The sequence below is a fragment of the Bombina bombina genome, chromosome 3 (assembly GCF_027579735.1).
Source record: "Bombina bombina isolate aBomBom1 chromosome 3, aBomBom1.pri, whole genome shotgun sequence".
NCBI lineage: Eukaryota > Metazoa > Chordata > Amphibia > Anura > Bombinatoridae > Bombina > Bombina bombina.
In genome coordinates this window covers 844,466,354-844,483,740 of record NC_069501.1, presented here as the reverse complement: position 1 = coordinate 844,483,740, position 17,387 = coordinate 844,466,354, and the positions used below count along the sequence as shown (strand labels likewise).

At 39.8% G+C, this 17,387-nt stretch overlaps 1 protein-coding gene across 1 annotated transcript in view; it reads left to right on the top strand.

Annotated features, from left to right (window-relative positions):
• TPP2 (tripeptidyl peptidase 2) overlaps positions 1-16,315 on the top strand; it is a 217,732-nt gene extending 201,417 nt beyond the window's left edge. The window contains exons 27-28 of the mRNA XM_053705476.1: positions 11,756-11,875; positions 15,449-16,315. Of these exons, the coding sequence (XP_053561451.1) occupies positions 11,756-11,875; positions 15,449-15,538 (210 nt within the window). The 3' untranslated portion in view covers positions 15,539-16,315. The remainder of the gene's footprint in view (positions 1-11,755; positions 11,876-15,448) is intronic.
• The last annotated feature ends 1,072 nt before the right edge of the window (positions 16,316-17,387 follow it).

Sequence of the window (17,387 nt, the reverse complement as noted above, 5' to 3'; positions counted from 1 at the left end):
TTGAGGACCCAGTGGTGTAGGGGCAAGAAGTAAATTGTTGAAGTCGCAGCTCCCTGATTCCCATGATTTAGCAAGCCCTGCTGTATTGCACTTGAACCAATAAAGCTTTGGAACTAAAAGATTGAAGGGACAGGAAAGCCCAAAAATGTTTTTCATGGTTTGGATAGAACATACAATTTTAAACAGCTTTCCAATTTAATTCTATTATCAAATTTGCTTCATTCTCTGGTTATCCTGTGCTGGAGGAGCTGCATTGCACTACTGGCAGCTACATGAACAATTCTAGCTAGCCAATTGCAAAAGACAAATGTGTGCAGGCTCCCACTAGTGTTAGATATGTGCGTATTCTTTTTTTTAACAAGGGATACCAAGAGAATGAAGCACACTTGAAAATATAAGTGATTTTAAAAGTGTCTTAAAATGACATCTTCTATCTGAATCATTCAAGTTTAATTTTGACTTTCATATCCCTTTAAGTAGAAAAGCAACTCTTGTGCATGGGCAAAATAGAAGTAATAATATTGTTCTGTTTAGAAGTGGTATATTACACCAATTAAAGATTGGGACTATTTCATTATTCTCCATATAAACAGTCATTCAAATCTAGTAGCCGCCAAAGAGTCAGAACAGTCTAGTAGTTGAAGCAGTAGTGATGTAATAATTGCGTTGAAATTTGAATTTTCCTACTCGGCATAAGGAGAATAATACTGAAGGTTTAGATGAGAGTGACTGTTGCTAAACAGAGAAAAATAAGTGCTGCATATTACAAGGATAAACTACAAATACCAAGGAGGAGTCAAAGGTTTGCATACATTTACACACACAGCTTTACAAGCTTCACTTATTTCTTCTACAAGATATGACGAGTCCACGGATTTCATCCTTACTTGTGGGATATTATCCTCCTGCTAGCAGGAAGTGGCAAAGAGCACCACAGCAGAGCTGTATATATAGCTCCTCCCTTCCCTCCACCCCCAGTCATTCTCTTTGCCTGTGTTAGCAATATGAAGAGGTAAAGTGAGGTGTCTTTCTCAGGGGGAAATTGTCAGTCTATTGCTTCCCAAGAGGAGTGGAGACATCTTATTTTCTGCCCTGATGTTGATGATCTTAGCAAACATTATCTAAGATTCATGATGGTTCCCACAGCTCAGCTGAAGGTAGTGTAAGAAAATCTTCAGTGTGGAGAACAGTGTCTTGCTACAAGCAGCAATGAGGTATGTTCAGTCTTTTGTTTCTGGGGATATCAGAACAGGCTGACATTTTTCCCTATATGGGGAAGGGTAAGCAGTATACACTATAGGAAAGGAAATGGTGTACCTGGAATCCCTTTATATTATTTGCCAAAGTATGTAAATATTTCTTTGAGGCTTATTTAGGGCTGGACGCTGGGAGTTGCGGTTTGCTTAAGGGCTGTTAACTTTATCACTGGCTGAGGGAGTGCAGTGTTACAATGTTTGCTGTGTATACAAGAGGGCACATGGCTTTATTTTTTCTCTTACAAGTCGACATGTTTTTACTTGCGACCCATGCAGGTTTTAGGATTAGAGTAACGCCCACGGTGGGCTGGGCCTATTTTCGCGCGCTCAGACGCGCAGTAGCTTCCGGATCGCATAGCAAGCAGAGGCTGGGGCTCTGGTGGGCCTAAGTTGTCTCTGCCTATCGAATGGTTTTTCAAACGTCAGGCTACAGCAGAGCTGTGTTGCGTGGTGCAGGGGCCAAATTAAGATAATAAATACATTTCTGTTATAAATTGTTTTCTTTCATATCTAAGCAAGTGGATGCAATACTAATAGAGTATTTTGGGCACTTTAAAATATTTTTTTCTGTTCCAAACACGTTTTTGCAGATATCAGAAAAATAGTTGCGCTTTTAAAATTTAAAGGCGCAGTACAGTTTTTTTTTTTTTATAACATTTTTGCATACAATTTGAATCAGAGCTCAATATTTTAAACAAAGTACTACTATTGTTAATATTGCTAGTCTGTTTAGCATGTCTGACACTGAGGAGGAAACTCCTTGCTCTGTGTTTAGATGCCACTGTGGAACCCCCTCTGGTTTTTTGTCCCTCGTGTACTGAGAGGGCCTTACAATGTAAAGCACAAGCTTTATGTAAAGAAAAAGTGTCTAAGGATGATTCTCAGTCTGAGGAGAATCGGGGTATACCGCTAACTTCTCCCCAAGCGTCACCACCTTTAACGCCCACCCAAGCGACGCCTGGTTCTTCAACCGCGTCTAATTCATTTATTCTGCGGGATATGGCTGCAGTTATGTCAACTACCCTTACAGAGGTATTATCTAAGTTGCCAGTGTTACAGGGCAAACACAGTAGGACAGAGGTCAATTTGAATGCTGAGTCCTCTGATGCTTTGTTAGCTATTTCCGATGCACCCTCACAGGGATCTAAATTGGGGGTCAGGGAACTTCGGTCTGAGGGGGAACTTTCCGATTCGGGAAGTGCGTTACCTCAGACGGACTCGGACGTCATGTCCTTTAGATTTAAGCTTGAACACCTCCGCATGTTACTTCGGGAGGTTTTAGGACACTGGATGACTGTGACTCTATTGGGGTACTACCAGAGAAATTGTGTAAAATGGACAAATACTTAGAGGTACCTGCTTACATTGATGTTTTTCTGGTTCCTAAGAGAATCTCAGAGATTAAGAGGGAATGGGACAGACCGGGTATTCCGTTCTCACCCTCTCCTAATTTCAAGAAGATGTATCCCATATCCGACACTGTTCGGGACTCTTGACAATCTTGATCCACAAATGATTTTGAAGAAACAGCACACCTTTGCTTTTTCAGTGGGGCACGGAACAAAATGGACTTGCCAGGTCCCAGTCAATCCAGATTCAAAGAGTATTCCAGCCACCAAGTTTTCTTAAAAGACCTTTATTTCACATAGGGTCCCAAACAAACAGTTACAACGTTTCAAGCCACACCAGGCTCTTAATCATGTATAATTAGATACACAGGTGTATGCCTTATATACCCTTACCTATTATTCTACATCCTGTGTTAGAATCCAACTGCACAACAGTGCCATCTTGTGGATGCAATAATTCAATGCAACTCCAAATTCAACACAGGAGGTGAATAAACACATAGATAAAATCACTTAAAAAGACATATACAACCAAGTACAAATTTAAAAAGAGGAACAATGCATAGCAAAATTCAATCAACTGATGTTATTTATGTTGTCAATAGAGAAAAGGATTTTTATCTTAATACATTATCACAGATTTTATCAGAGAAAAAGACTCCAGTCAAAATCTTTATTCATACCCTTTGGCTTCATGCATTCTAGTTTATATATCCAGAACATCTCTCTCATTTTTAATAGTCGTTCCCTATCTCCACCCCTTCTAGGCCTATCTACTTGTTCAATAATTTGAAACCTAAGAATAAAGAGGCGCCAGTTTCCTCTCACTTCCTCTCTATGGGTCATAATATCAGCCAACTTAGGTTTCAAATTATTGAACAAGTAGATAGGCCCTATGGATAAGAAATTGGAGGGTCTTCTAAAGAAATTGTTTATTCATCAGGGTTTCCTCTTACAACCAACGGCCTGCATTGTACCAGTTACCACTGCGGCAGCCTTCTGGTTTGATGCTTTAGAAGAGTCTCTTAAGACTGAGACTCCTTTAGAGGATATTTTAGATAGAATTAAGGCTCTTAAGCTGGCTAATTCTTTTATTACAGATGCCGTCTTTCAGATTGCCAAGTTGGCGTCTATTTTAGCGTGTAGAGCGTTATGGTTAAAATCTTGGTCTGCTGATGTGTCCTCTAAATCAAAGCTTTTGGCTATTCCTTTCAAGGGGGAAAACCCTATTCGGGCCTGACTTGAAAGAGATCATTTCTGACATTACGGGAGGTAAGGGTCATCTCCTACCTCAGGATAGAACTGCTAAACTGAGGGGTAAACAAAATAATTTTCGTTCCTTTCGGAACTTTAGAGGAGTCCCCTCTTCTTCCGCCAGGCAGGAAGGGAATTTTGCTCAGGCCAAGTCCGTCTGGAGACCCGACCAGGCTTAGAACAAGGGTAAACAACCCAAGAAGCCCGCTGCTGCTACCAAAACAGCATGAAGAGGCGGCCCCCGATCCGGGACCGGATCTAGTAGGGGGCAGACTTTCTCTCTTTGCCCAGGCTTGGGTAAGAGATGTTCAGGATCCTTGGACACTGGAGATCGTGTCCCAAGGGTATCAGCTGGAATTCAAAAGTTCTCTCCCAAGGGGGGGGGTTTCTTCTGTCATGATTGTCTGCAGATCAGACAAAAAGAGAGGCGTTCTTACGTTGTGTAAAAGACCTCTCTACTATGGGAGTAATTTGTCCCGTTCCAAGACTGGGACAGGGACAGGGGTATTACTCAAATCTTTTCGTGGTCCCCAAAAAAGAGGGCACGTTTCGACCCATTTTAGATCTAAAGAGTCTAAACAAGTTTCTCAGAGTCCCATCCTTCAAAATGGAGACTATTCGAACAATTCTGCCATTGATCCAGGAGGGTCAATATTTGACTACCGTGGACATGAAGGATGCATACCTTCATATTCCTATCCACAAGGATCATCATCAGTTCCTAAGGTTTGCCTTCTTGGATGAACATTTTCAGTTTGTGGCTCTTCCCTTCGGGTTGGCCACAGCAACCAGGATCTTCACAAAGGTTTTAGGGTCCCTTCTGGCGGTTCTCAGGTCGCGGGGTATTGCAGTGGCACCTTTATCTGGACGATATTCTGATCCAGGCGTCATACAGACATGGTTTTGTCCTTTCTGAGGACTCATGGGTGGAAGGTGAATCTAGAAAAGAGTTCATTAATTCCACAGACCAAGGTTCCCTTCCTGGGAACTCTAATAGATTCCATATCCATGAAAATTTTCTTGAAAGAGGTAAGAAATTTAAAGATTCTGAATACATGCCGAGCTCTTCAGTCCAGTCCTCGGCCATTAGTGGCCCAGTGCATGGAGGTAATTTGGTTTGATGGTGGCGGCAATGGACATCGTTCCGTTTGCTCGTTTTCATCTCAGACCACTACAGCTGAGCATGCTCAGACAGTGGAATGGAGATTATGCAAATTTGTCTCCTCAGATAGATCTGGATCAGGAGACGATAGACTCTCTTCTTTGGTGGTTGTCTATGGATCATCTGTCCCAAGGGACGTGCTTCAGCAGACCTTCATGGGTGATAGTGACGACGGACGCCAGCCTTCTAGGTTGGGGCGCGGTCTGGAATTCCCTGAAGGCTCAGGGTGTGTGGACTCAGTCGGAGTCACTTCCAATCAATATTCTGGAATTGAAAGCAATATACAATGCGCTTCAGGCGTGGCCTCAGTTGGCTTCGGCCAAATTCATTCGTTTTCAGTCGGACAACATCACGACTGTGGCTTACATCAATCATCAGGGAGGAACAAGGAGTTCCTTAGCGATGACAGAAGTATCCAAGATAATTCGGTGGGCGGAGACGTTTCATCCGGGGAGTGGGAACTCCATCCGGAGGTCTTTGCCACTCTGATCCTCAGATGGGGCAGACCGGAGTTGGATCTGATGGCATCTCGTCAGAATGCCAAGCTTCCAAGATACGGATCCAGGTCAAGGGATCCTCGGGCCGAACTGATAGATGCCTTGGCAGTGCCTTGGTCGTTCAACCTAGCTTATGTGTTTCCACTGTTTGCTCTCCTGCCCCGGGTAATTGTTCGGATCAAACAGGAGAGGGCTTCAGTAATTCTAATCGCGCCTGGGTGGCCTCGCAGGACTTGGTATACCGATCTAGTGGACATGTCCTCTCTGCCGCCGTGGAAGCTTCTATTGAGGCAGGACCTTCTCATTCAGAGACCCTTCCAACACCCAAATCTAGTTTCTCTGCAACTGACTGCTTGGAGATTGAACGCTTGATTTTATCTAAGCGGGGGTTCTCTGATTCCGTCATTGATACTTTGATTCAGGCACTTAAGCCTGTCACTAGAAAGATCTATCATAAGATATGGCTTAAATATCTTTTCTTTTGCAAGATGTACTGAGTCCACGGATTCATCCTAACTTGTGGGATATTGTCCTTCCTGACAGGAAGTAGCAAAGAGAGCACCACAGCAGAGCTGTCTATATAGCTCCCCCCTTAACTCCACCCCCCAGTCATTCTCTTTGCTGGCTCTAAGCAGGAAGAGTAAAGAGAAGAGGTATTAAACTGTTAGTTTTATTTTATCTTCAGTCAAGAGTACTATTTACTCTCAGGCAGGACATAGATGAAGATTTCTGCCTGGAGGATGATGGTCTTAGCATTTGTAACTAAGATCCACTGCTGTTCCCACATGAGCTGAGGAGTACAGGAAAACTTCAGTGTGAGGAACGATTTCTTGCTATACAGCAATGAGGTATGTTCAGTCATATTTTCTGCAGAGACTGTGTTAACTCAGAAAGGCTAACAGTATCCCCATTAGGGGAAGGGGAAGCAGTAATCCTAGTGTTATCCTAGTGTTATCAGAGGTTTTTACTAGCTTGCTTAAAGGGTTCATTTTTTGTGGGCACTCAGTTTATGTGAATTTGGGACAAACGTTTTTGTGTCTGGGAGTAACAGTTTCTGTTTTATGGGACATATGCTTGAGGGTTCTTTGGGGTTGTTTATAACCCACATGGCTTTCAGGCAGGGTTTGTTAGTTTTGTGTAGGCCCCAGCAACATCGAGTGAGGTGGGCGGGGCCTACATTTACAATCAGCAAGCAACTTCTCCTGAGGTCCTGAGAGTCTTCTGAGGGACTAATTGAAGCTTTAAACCCCATATTATCGCTTCCTAAGGGAAGGTAGGGCCACAGCAGAGCTGTGGCAAGGTGCTTTAGGGGTTTTTAACCGGTTTTAGACACTTATCAATCCGTTTTTTTCATTTGGGGGTCTATTGCTTTGTTACTTGTGGTGCAATCCTTCTAAAGCTTAGTGGGTGTACTGTTAAAATTTCGGAATTTTTGAAGCAATTTTAACCTGTTTTGCAGTTTGTGTATGCCTTTTTTTCTCTTAAAGGTACAGTACAGTTTTTGCAAATTGTGTTTTTTTTCGTTAAATAAAGTGTTTTCCATGCTTGCTTCATTACTAGCCTGTTAAACATGTCTGACACTGAGGAAACTCATTGTTCAATTTGTTTAGAAGCCATTGTGGAACCCCCTCTAAGAATGTGTCCCAGTTGTACTGATATGTCTATAAATTGCAAACAGCATATTTTGACTTATAAGAATTTGGCATTAAATGATTCTCAGACAGAAGTAAATCAGGTTTCGCCAGCATGAAGGGGTATCCCCCGATCCGGGACGGGATCAAGTAGGGGCAGACTTTCTCTCTTTGCTCAGGCCTGGGCAAGAGACGTTCAGGACTCCTGGGCCGTAGAAATTGTAACCCAGGGGTATCTCCTAGATTTCAAAGATTCTCCTCCAAGGGGGAGGTTCCATCTTTCTTAATTGTCTGTAAACCAGACAAAAAGAGAGGCGTTCTTACGCTGTGTAGAAGACCTTTTTACCATGGGAGTGATCTGCCCAGTTCCGAAAACAGAACAGGGGCAAGGTTTCTACTCCAATCTGTTTGTGGTTCCCAAAAAAGAGGGAACCTTCAGACCAATTCTAGATCTCAAGAATTGGAGAAAGGATTGTCCGCTAGTTCCTTAAAGGGACAGATATCTGCTTTGTCTATTCTGTTGCACAAGCGTCTGGCAGATGTCCCAGACGTTCGGGCTTTTTGTCAGGCTTTATTTTAGTTAGAATTAAGCCTGTGTTTAAACTAGGGTTGCACCGATACCAATACTAGTATCGGTGCCGATACCAAGTACTTGTACTCATGCAAAAGGCACCGATACTTAAACCGATACCTCCAATTCCTACACATACGCCATCTTGTGGCGTTTTTCAAACTGGATGTTCCCATTTCATTTTAAGCTGGAGTGGAGACTTAAATAAAAAATTGTTCACTTCTGTTCTGCTAATACAAATTGCTGTTATTTTTTATTATTGTACGTGTGAGAGCAGTGCCCCAAAAGCTGCTACTATACATCTGGAAGCCTACCTGGGAGAGATCTCTGTACCTCATTCAGACAAACCCCTGACGTACTGGGCAGTTAATAAACTGAGATTTAATGGCCCAAAAATATCTTTATGACCCATGCAGTAGTGTGAAAGTGAAAGACTGTTCAGCTTAGCGTCAAACGTCCTTACTGATAAAAGAAACAGACTTATAGCTGAACATGCAGAGATGCTTCTGAGATACAGTTCATAATTATAATGAAGCGATCTTAAATCATTAGTCTTTATTGTGCTTGGTAAACTGTCATGACATAAAAAAAAAGTATCAGTAATTGGTATCGGTGAGTATTTGAAAAAAGTATCGGTACTTGTACTCGGGCTCAGAAAAATGGTATCGGTGCAACCCTAGTTTAAACCTGTTGCTCCGCCATGGAGTCTCAATTTAGTTCTTAAAGTTCTTCAGGGGGTTCCGTTTGAACCCATGTATTCCATAGATATTAAACTTCTAGCTTGGAAAGTTCTGTTTCTAGTTGCTATCTCTTCAGCTCGAAGAGTTTCTGACTATCTGCATTACAATGTGACTCACCTTATCTTGTTTTCCATGCTGATAAGGGGGTTTTGCGTACCAAACCTGGGTTCCTCCCTAAGGTTGTTTCTAACAGGAATATCAATCAGGAAATTGTTGTTCCTTCTCTGTGTCCTAATCCTTCTTCTAAGAAGGACCGTCTGTTGCACAACTTGGACGTGGTTCGTGCCTTGAAGTTTTATTTGCAGGCAACCAAAGATTTTCGCCAATCATCTTCTTTGTTGTCTATGCTGGAAAGCGTAGAGGTCAAAAGGCTATGGCTACCTCTCTTTCCTTTTGGCTGAAAAGCATCATCCGTTTGGCTTATGAGACTGCTGGACAGCAGCCTCCTGAAAGAATTACATCTCACTCCACTAGAGCGGTGGCTTCCACTTGGGCTTTTAAAAATTATGCTTCTGTTGAACAGATTTGTAAGGCTGTGACTTGGTCTTCGCTTCATACCTTTTCCAAATTTTACAAATTTTATATGTTTGCTTCTTCGGAGGCTATTTTTGGGAGAAAGGTTTTGCAAGCAGTGGTGCCTTCCGTTTAGGTTCCTGTCTTGTCCCTCCCTTCATCCGTGTCCTATAGCTTTGGTATTGGTATCCCACAAGTTAGGATGAATCCGTGGACTCGGTACATCTTGCAAAAGAAAACAGAATTTATGCTTACCTGATAAATTTCTTTCTTTTGCGATGTACTAAGTCCACGACCCGCCCTGTCTATTCAAGACAGATATTATTTTTTAAGTAAACTTCAGTCACCTCTGCACCTTATAGTTTCTCCTTTTCTTCCTTGGCCTTTGGTCGAATGACTGGGAGGTGGAGTTAAGGAGGGGAGCTATATAGACAGCTCTGCTGTGGTGCTCTCTTTGCTACTTCCTGTCAGGTAGGACAATATCCCACAAGTTAGGATGAATCCATAGACTCGGTACATCGCAAAAGAAAGAAATTTATCAGGTAAGCATAAATTCTGTTTTTTGGTGTGAATCCAAGGGCTACTCATGGAGTAGAGTTAAGATTCCGAGGATTCTGTCTTTTCTCCAAGAATGATTGGAGAAAGGGTTATCAGCGAGTTCCTTAAAGGGACAAATCTCTGCTTTGTCAATTTTACTACACAAACGTTTGGCAGATGTTCCAGAGGTTCAGTCTTTTTGTCAGGCTCTAATCAGAATTAAGCCTTTGTTTAGACCAATTGCTCCACCCTGGAGTTTGAATTTAGTTCTTAATGTTCTTCAAGGGGTTCCGTTTGAACCCATGCATTCCATAGATATTAAGTTGTTATCTTGGAAAGTTTTATTTTTGGTTGCTATTTCTTCTGCTCGTAGAGTTTCAGAGCTTTCAGCATTACAATGTGATTCACCTTATCTTATCTTCCATTCTGATAAGGTGGTTTTACGTACCAAACCTGGTTTCCTTCCTAAGGTTGTTTCTAATAAGAATATTAATCAGGAAATTGTTGTTCCTTCATTATGTCCTAACCCTTCTTCTAAGAAGGAGCGTATGTTACATAACTTGGACGTGGTCCGTGCCCTGAAGTTTTACTTGCAGGCGACTAAGGATTTCCGTCAATCATCTTCATCATTCATTGTTTTTTCTGGAAAGCGTGGGGGTCAGAAAGCTATGGCTACGTTTCTTTCTTTTTGGCTGAAGAGTATCATCCGTCTGGCGTATGAGTCTGCTGGACAGCAGCCTCCTGAAAGAATTACGGCTCATTCTACTAGGGCTGTGGCTTCCTCATGGGCATTTAAAAACGATGCTTCTGTTGAACAGATTTGCAAGGCTGCAACTTCGTTGTCTCTTCACACTTTTTCCAAATTTGACAAATGTGATACTTTTGCTTCTTCTGAGGCTGGTTTTGGAAGAAAGGTTCTTCAAGCAGTGGTGCCTTCCGTTTCGGTTCCTGTCTTGTCCCTCCCTTTCATCCGTGTCCTGTAGCTTTGGTATTGTATCCCACAAGTAAGGATGAAATCCGTGGACTCGTCATATCTTGTAGAAGAAAAGGAAATTTATGCTTGCCTGATAAATTTATTTCTTCTATGATATGACGAGTCCACGGCCCACCCTGTCATTTTTAAGACAGGTATATATTATATTTTAGTTAAACTTCAGTCACCTCTGCACCTTTGGCTTTTCCTTTCTCTTCCTAACTTTGGTCGAATGACTGGAGGTAGAGGGAAGGGAGGAGCTATATATACAGCTCTGCTGTGGCTCTCTTTGCCACTTCCTGCTAGCAGGAGGTTAATATCCCACAAGTAAGGATGAAATCCGTGGACTCGTCATATCGTAGAAGAAATAAATTTATCAGGTAAGCATAAATTTCCTTTTCTGTTACCTTTACCTCTCTAACAACTCACACAGTTCCTGCAGCCTTTTTCCTTTCCTCTCTTTTTTTTTGATATATTTTTGTATTATTTTTTATAAATACCCTGCTGTGTTCTACTACTGGCCAAGGAATCAATCAAGCGCATATGAACAGCTCTAGTGTGCAAGCTTTTGGAACAGTTCACTCTAAGACATAAGCTCTATATTACTGGTACGGCCCATAGTTTGTATTTGTGAATGTAGCCGATAATTATGGTATGCATCAAGGCAACTGCCTCCTATACCAAATCATAAATTCAGCATCATGTGTATATATTATTATTTTTTTAATTCTCTGATGGTCTTAAATTAAAATGTTTAGGTAATTTAACAAAATAAATGTTATTTCTTTGTGCTATTAAAAAATAAATACATTTAAAATGTACATCACTGCAAAAGTATTATAAACAGGTGCTGACAGCTGCCTTTCAAAATCCAGGGCTCGAGGGAAATGGGATCTTTATCATAGACTAAGCTCCCTTATTACTTACATGATAGGGCAACAAATATCTGTCAGCAGCCAGTGGAGGGGACATCCAGCTCTACCAGACAGCTTTGTGGTTTAGAGGCTACTAAAGGGCAGGCCATGTCTGGTGTATGTTAAATATGATATCATGCACATTATAAACAATTAATAAAAAAAGTATAAGTGCACCAATATCCATATGTATAGACTCTTTATCAATTGCATTTTCTTGAAATAGTTATAGAATTATTTATTAACTTGACTATAGTTAAATAGAGCTTAATGTAGCCCACCTTTGACTAAACTAAACTGCTTAGTTGAAAATAAAAAGTCAAATAATACATTATTATATTCATTTTCTCTCTCAAAGGTTTTACCATTTGTGTATAAGCATGCCTTGGCAAATAAATTATATGGCCGTGGTATTAAGTTTGCAACAAAACTTGTGGAAGAGAAGCCAACTAAAGAGAACTGGAGAAACTGTGTCCAGGTAAGAGCAGTGCTAGGAAAATGATTTTAAATATATTTTCATTATATATATAAATAACACAACTCCAGCTCTGCCCTCCTTACGCCAACTGCCTGGGTGCAATGATGCAAACAGATACTAAATAAAGATTGCACTCTCAGGTCTTTCAAAAATAAGTACAAGTACTTTAATGTGGAACGTTTTCAGGGATCAAGTCCCCTTTGTCAGCATACAACAGTGATGAAATACAAAACTTTTATAGTGTTATTCAAACAAGCAAACCTCTTACCCAAATGGCGCAAATCTTTTGTGATTGGAACGCATCTTGCGTTCCACTGAACAAACAGAACCGGAAGTGTAAATTTGTCCCTTCCGGCCATGTGAATAGTGTTTATATTTACATATCAAAGTCAAAATTTTCTATTACACTCTTAGTGCAAAATATTATTACAATACATACGTGTGAGACACAAATAAAAAATAAGGCCATAGTGTAAAGAGATAATGTCTGATAACATAGCAACCCTATACATTAACGGTTGCTATGGATACGGTTAGTATACATTGTATCACTGCCAAACTTCACATAACATTAACTGCTGAAGTGGTTCCGCGTGAATGTAAAATATATACAAGTCAAATATTTATACTGGCTTAGTATGGAAAGAGAAAAGTAACACAGGGCAAGGATTCTAAACTGCATGTCATCTGCTGTTTAACATACAAGATACATGATATGTGTTAGAATTAATCACTGCTCCTGTTACCCATTGTATGTCTCTTTACTGCACAACATAAAATAAAAGAAATACATCAAGACTATATCATATCAGTATATCACCTACTGAATTCCCTGCATAATGAAATACAGGTCAAATCTCCAAGAGAGAATGGTCTGACTGGTCAATTTAGCCTAACGATCACAACATAAAGATTAAACTTAGACAGAATATAACTGTGGAGCATAGTGTATCTTCTGCTAGACCCAATGACATAATACCCAACATAAATTGATCACAATGACATGTCACAAATGTTATTGGTCAATACTATTTATCTCACAGGGCTCTATTCCCATTATACCAGTATACCGTTAAGCAATACTCTGTGAGGATACTCTTGGCACCCTCAGGCAACCATACCACATATTGCCTCATATCAATGCAACTGTATAGTGGATCCCCACTAGTGCAGTATAGTCCACCCATGTAGATTAGTTGGTATCCTAAATAGCACACTCCGAACGCGTGTATTAAATGAGTGTCCACCAATAAGGTGCAGGACTTCCACAGAGAAATAGGGATACCAAATGTTCCCACTCCTGTGTGCTGAGGGTATAGAGTGAGCAGTGACCCCAACAAGTGGGATCTCCACAGACTCAGCACCCAAACAGAGTCACTACAATCCAGGGATGCACTCCCAGTATGTGTCACGCGTATCAGAACTATAGGAGTACCTTAAAGTCAGGGGTTGTATTCAGTCTACCAGGATAAATTGTACCCAACCGGTAAATCCATTGCGCCTCCTGCATCAGCAAGATCTTGTTTCGATCACCCCCTCTCTCCAAGATAGGAACGTGATTTATAAGGATGTACCTAATAGAAGAGATGGAATAGCCTTCCTTGGCACAATGCCTCGCTACGGGTTGAGCCGAGTCACCCCGATGTAGTGCCGTTCTGATGGCGTGCCTGTGATTGGCCATGCGTTCCCTTAAAGTTCCAGACTTTTTCCCACATAAAAACTGTCTGATGACAAAATTACGGTTGGTATGTGGATGGTGGAAGGATTTGGTGTTAATCAGACCATTGCATGTGGTGCAGCCAAGGCAGCGGTATGATTCTTTTATGTGCTCCTTATGCCTGTGGTATAACTCCGTTTAGGGTCCGTCTTGACCAGCAAAGCTTTCAGGTTAGTACCTCTTTTATAGCCCACCATTGGCTATAGGTTGGTAGCAAAAGACAATGTTGGGTCTGAGGACACGATTGGCCAGTGTGTCCGAAGAATCTGTCCCGTTCCCTTGGTACCCGGTTTAAATGTAGTGGACATGATCAATTTATCAGTGGATCCAATCTTGGTTTTGCTTGTTTGAATAACACTATAAAAATTTTGTATTTCATCACTGTTGTATGCTGACGGAGGGGACTTGATCCCCGAAAACGTTCCACATTAAAGTACTTGTACTTATTTTTGAAAGACCTGAGAGTGCAATCTTTATTTAGTGTGTGTGTGTGTGTGTGTATATATATATATATATATATATATATATATATATATATATATATATATATATATATATATATATATATATATATATATATATATATTAATCTATATATATATATATATATATATATATATATATATATATATATATATATATATATTAATCTATATATCTTGTTCTAATCAGGACCTTTTTTAATGGATCACCCCAGCTAACTTTGGGCCGGCTAAATTTGTAGAAATAAATCGGCTAAATTCAGCAAATATTAAAATTCTTCAATCTTTATTGCTCAAATTATCATTAAATATATATGTTAAATTATGCAATTAAATTGTGCTTTGAATAGCAGAAAATGTTATCCTATTAGAAAGAATTACACTGCTACTTTATAATGCCACCCGGCTGGCAAAATTTACTGTGGAGAACACGATGCATATTCTGCTATGTGAATGGGACGTGTGTTTTTGTTTGTGGGGAGACCTGCTGCACTGCAACTGCACCTGCTACTTATATGCCCACAAACTCTTGACCCCAATTCTGTTGCCAAATTTATGGTTTAAGGTTTGCTAGCGATTTTTCCCAATATGTAAGTATGTGTCTTATACGTTTTTCCTCCCCCTAAAATCCTGTTTGCTAAAACATGACAAACATATATTTGTCTGTACATTCTTACTACATCAGAAAGCCTACATTTGTTGTGTGGTTGCTTTATTTATTTGCTTATATATTCATTCATTTACTATAAAAAAACTGCAATAATCAGGAGAACATAATTTTTCAAGGACCCATTACCTTTACTAGATGAAAGCAGCATACGTGTTTACACACACACCACATAGTGCCTTTCATGTTTCAGGGCTGTTTGTATCAAACTTAGATGCTTATGTTGAAATGTTTGTTGATTTTTCTGTTTAAGAAGTCTTGTAAGTGCTGAGGTTTTATTAAAGGGACACTGAACCCATTTTTTTCTATTTGATGATTCAGATAGAGCATGAGATTTTAAGCATCTTTCTAATTTACTCAGGTTATCAATTTTTCTTCATTCTCTTGCTATCTTTATTTAAAAAGCAGGAATGTGATGCATAGGAGCAGGCCCATGTTTGGTTGAGAACCTGAGTTATGCTTGCTTATTGGTGGATAGATGTAAGCCTTCAATAAGCTAGCGCTATACATGGTGCTGAACCTAAAATGGGCTGGCTGCTAAGATTTACAAAGAGCAAAGAAAAATTATTAGTAGGAGTAAATTAGAAAGTTGCTTAAAAATGAGTTCACTGTCCCTTTAAGTGCTACTCTTTTGATAACCCCAATGTGGTATTAAAAACTAAATGTTAACTGTTTTAGTAAAAAAAAAAATCTTTTTTGTTTTATAGCTTATGAAATTACTTGGATGGACTCACTGTGCATCTTTTACTGAAAACTGGATCCCAGTCATGTTCCCACCTGATTACGTCATTTTCTAAATTGTCAGCCGTAGTAAATAACACTTTTTTTTTATAAAATGACTCTATAACTGGCAATCTAGAGAGATTTCTGATTATTTTTTTTCTAAAGCATGTTTTCTTGTTTATTGAATTGCAATTGTTAAACTGTTTATTTATCAAAATTTGCACCGATGTGCAACATATTGTGTACTTTTTGGGATGGATTGCATGACTAATAGATTTTTAACTTCAGCCTCAGATCATTTTTACAACAAACACAATTTTAACATTTTATGTTCTGATGGTTATAAAGGCCTTAACTTGTTCAGAATATCAGATTTTTATTTATTATCCTAAAAAGCAATGAAAACATATTACTGTTTACATTTAAATGCACGGACATTTATTTTATAATTAATGCGTTCAGTGCTAAAGGAATTGCACAGTAATCTTTTAGAACTGTCTGATAAACATCCCTTTCATGTTACAGTATATGTGCTGGTATTTTACATGTAATGTATTCTTTGTATAATAAACAGTCGCAACTTACATTTGCCTTTATATAAGCCTCTGACTGTGAGGAAATATTCAGGCGAAATCATTTTTTAGTTTTAAAACCTGTAGACACGGGTGAACTATAGATGTGCCAGACATTTAATGCTTCTTAATCAGGTATTGTAAAGTTATAAATAGGTGTTTATCAACAAAATAATTATGTAAAATAACACAGAATCAGTGCACAGAACAAAGAATATGTTATGCACTCTGGTATCTTAAGATTTTTTTACATCAATAAAAGTAATATGCCATCTCAAACCTGTTTGTTCATATCATTTTTCTTTCTCTAGCAATAACACTTTTCAGATGATGTTTTATACTAGACACACTAAATAATAAATAAACGTAATACTTTGTGTATTTTCAGAGGAAGAAATAGGAAAAATACAGGTTCCTTGGTATAAATTAGATAATCTAGACACCTTCAAGTAGGAATTACCAATGGAGATGATCCCTTTAAGAAGGATCAGGACAGGAAACCCAGAATGTCATAACTGTGCCACCACTATTAGTAAAAGACTATAAACCCAACAGAAAGGCAGAATGGGTTTTTAGTTCCTCCAGCTTAAGGTTGTGTTTCGGAGCGGACAGTAACTTCTTTGGAAAACTTAATTTACACACTGGTAATACAGCATTGGCGCCACCAGTCCTGCTTCTTTCGCTTTCATAAAGACTTTTGGTTGGTTACTTATTTGCATACGCTATTATTCCTTTTATTTTGGACATATTACTATTTATTTTTCTTCTGTTTCAAAGAATGGACAAGTTTGTAGCAACTAGATATACCAGGTTCAGTCATAAATACTCATTAAGCTATGACATAAGATGGTGAGAATCCCCAATCCATTTCTCCTGGGAATTACTCTTCCCTGCCATTATGAGGAGGCAAGATTCCCAAACCCCAAGAGCTCTATAAAACCCCTCCCACCTCACAGGTACCTCAGTCTTGTCTTTGCGTCCGCTGGAAGAAGTTGAAGAATGAAGATGTGCATTTGCTTCTTCAGTGAGTGAAATTCTCAGACCAAGTAGAGGCCCATTTCCCCTTAGAGTACCATGATTGTTCGAGGGATGTACTTGAAATATGGGTAGTGACATATTTTTCACCTGTTTAGATTTAGTCACAAGCCTTTCCATTGGTGTTGCAGGGACTTGCCCCTTGTTGGTTTGTTAATTATCTCCTATTCCAGATCCTCTGCTTTTATGCTTCAGCACTAGTTTTGGCTTCCTACTGATTCCTCCAGTAGTGGGGTGTCTATTGGTAAGTACTATGGGGTATGTACTGTGCACAGCCAATCAAGCCCGGGCAGGAGCTGTCAATCTCCCTGGTCTA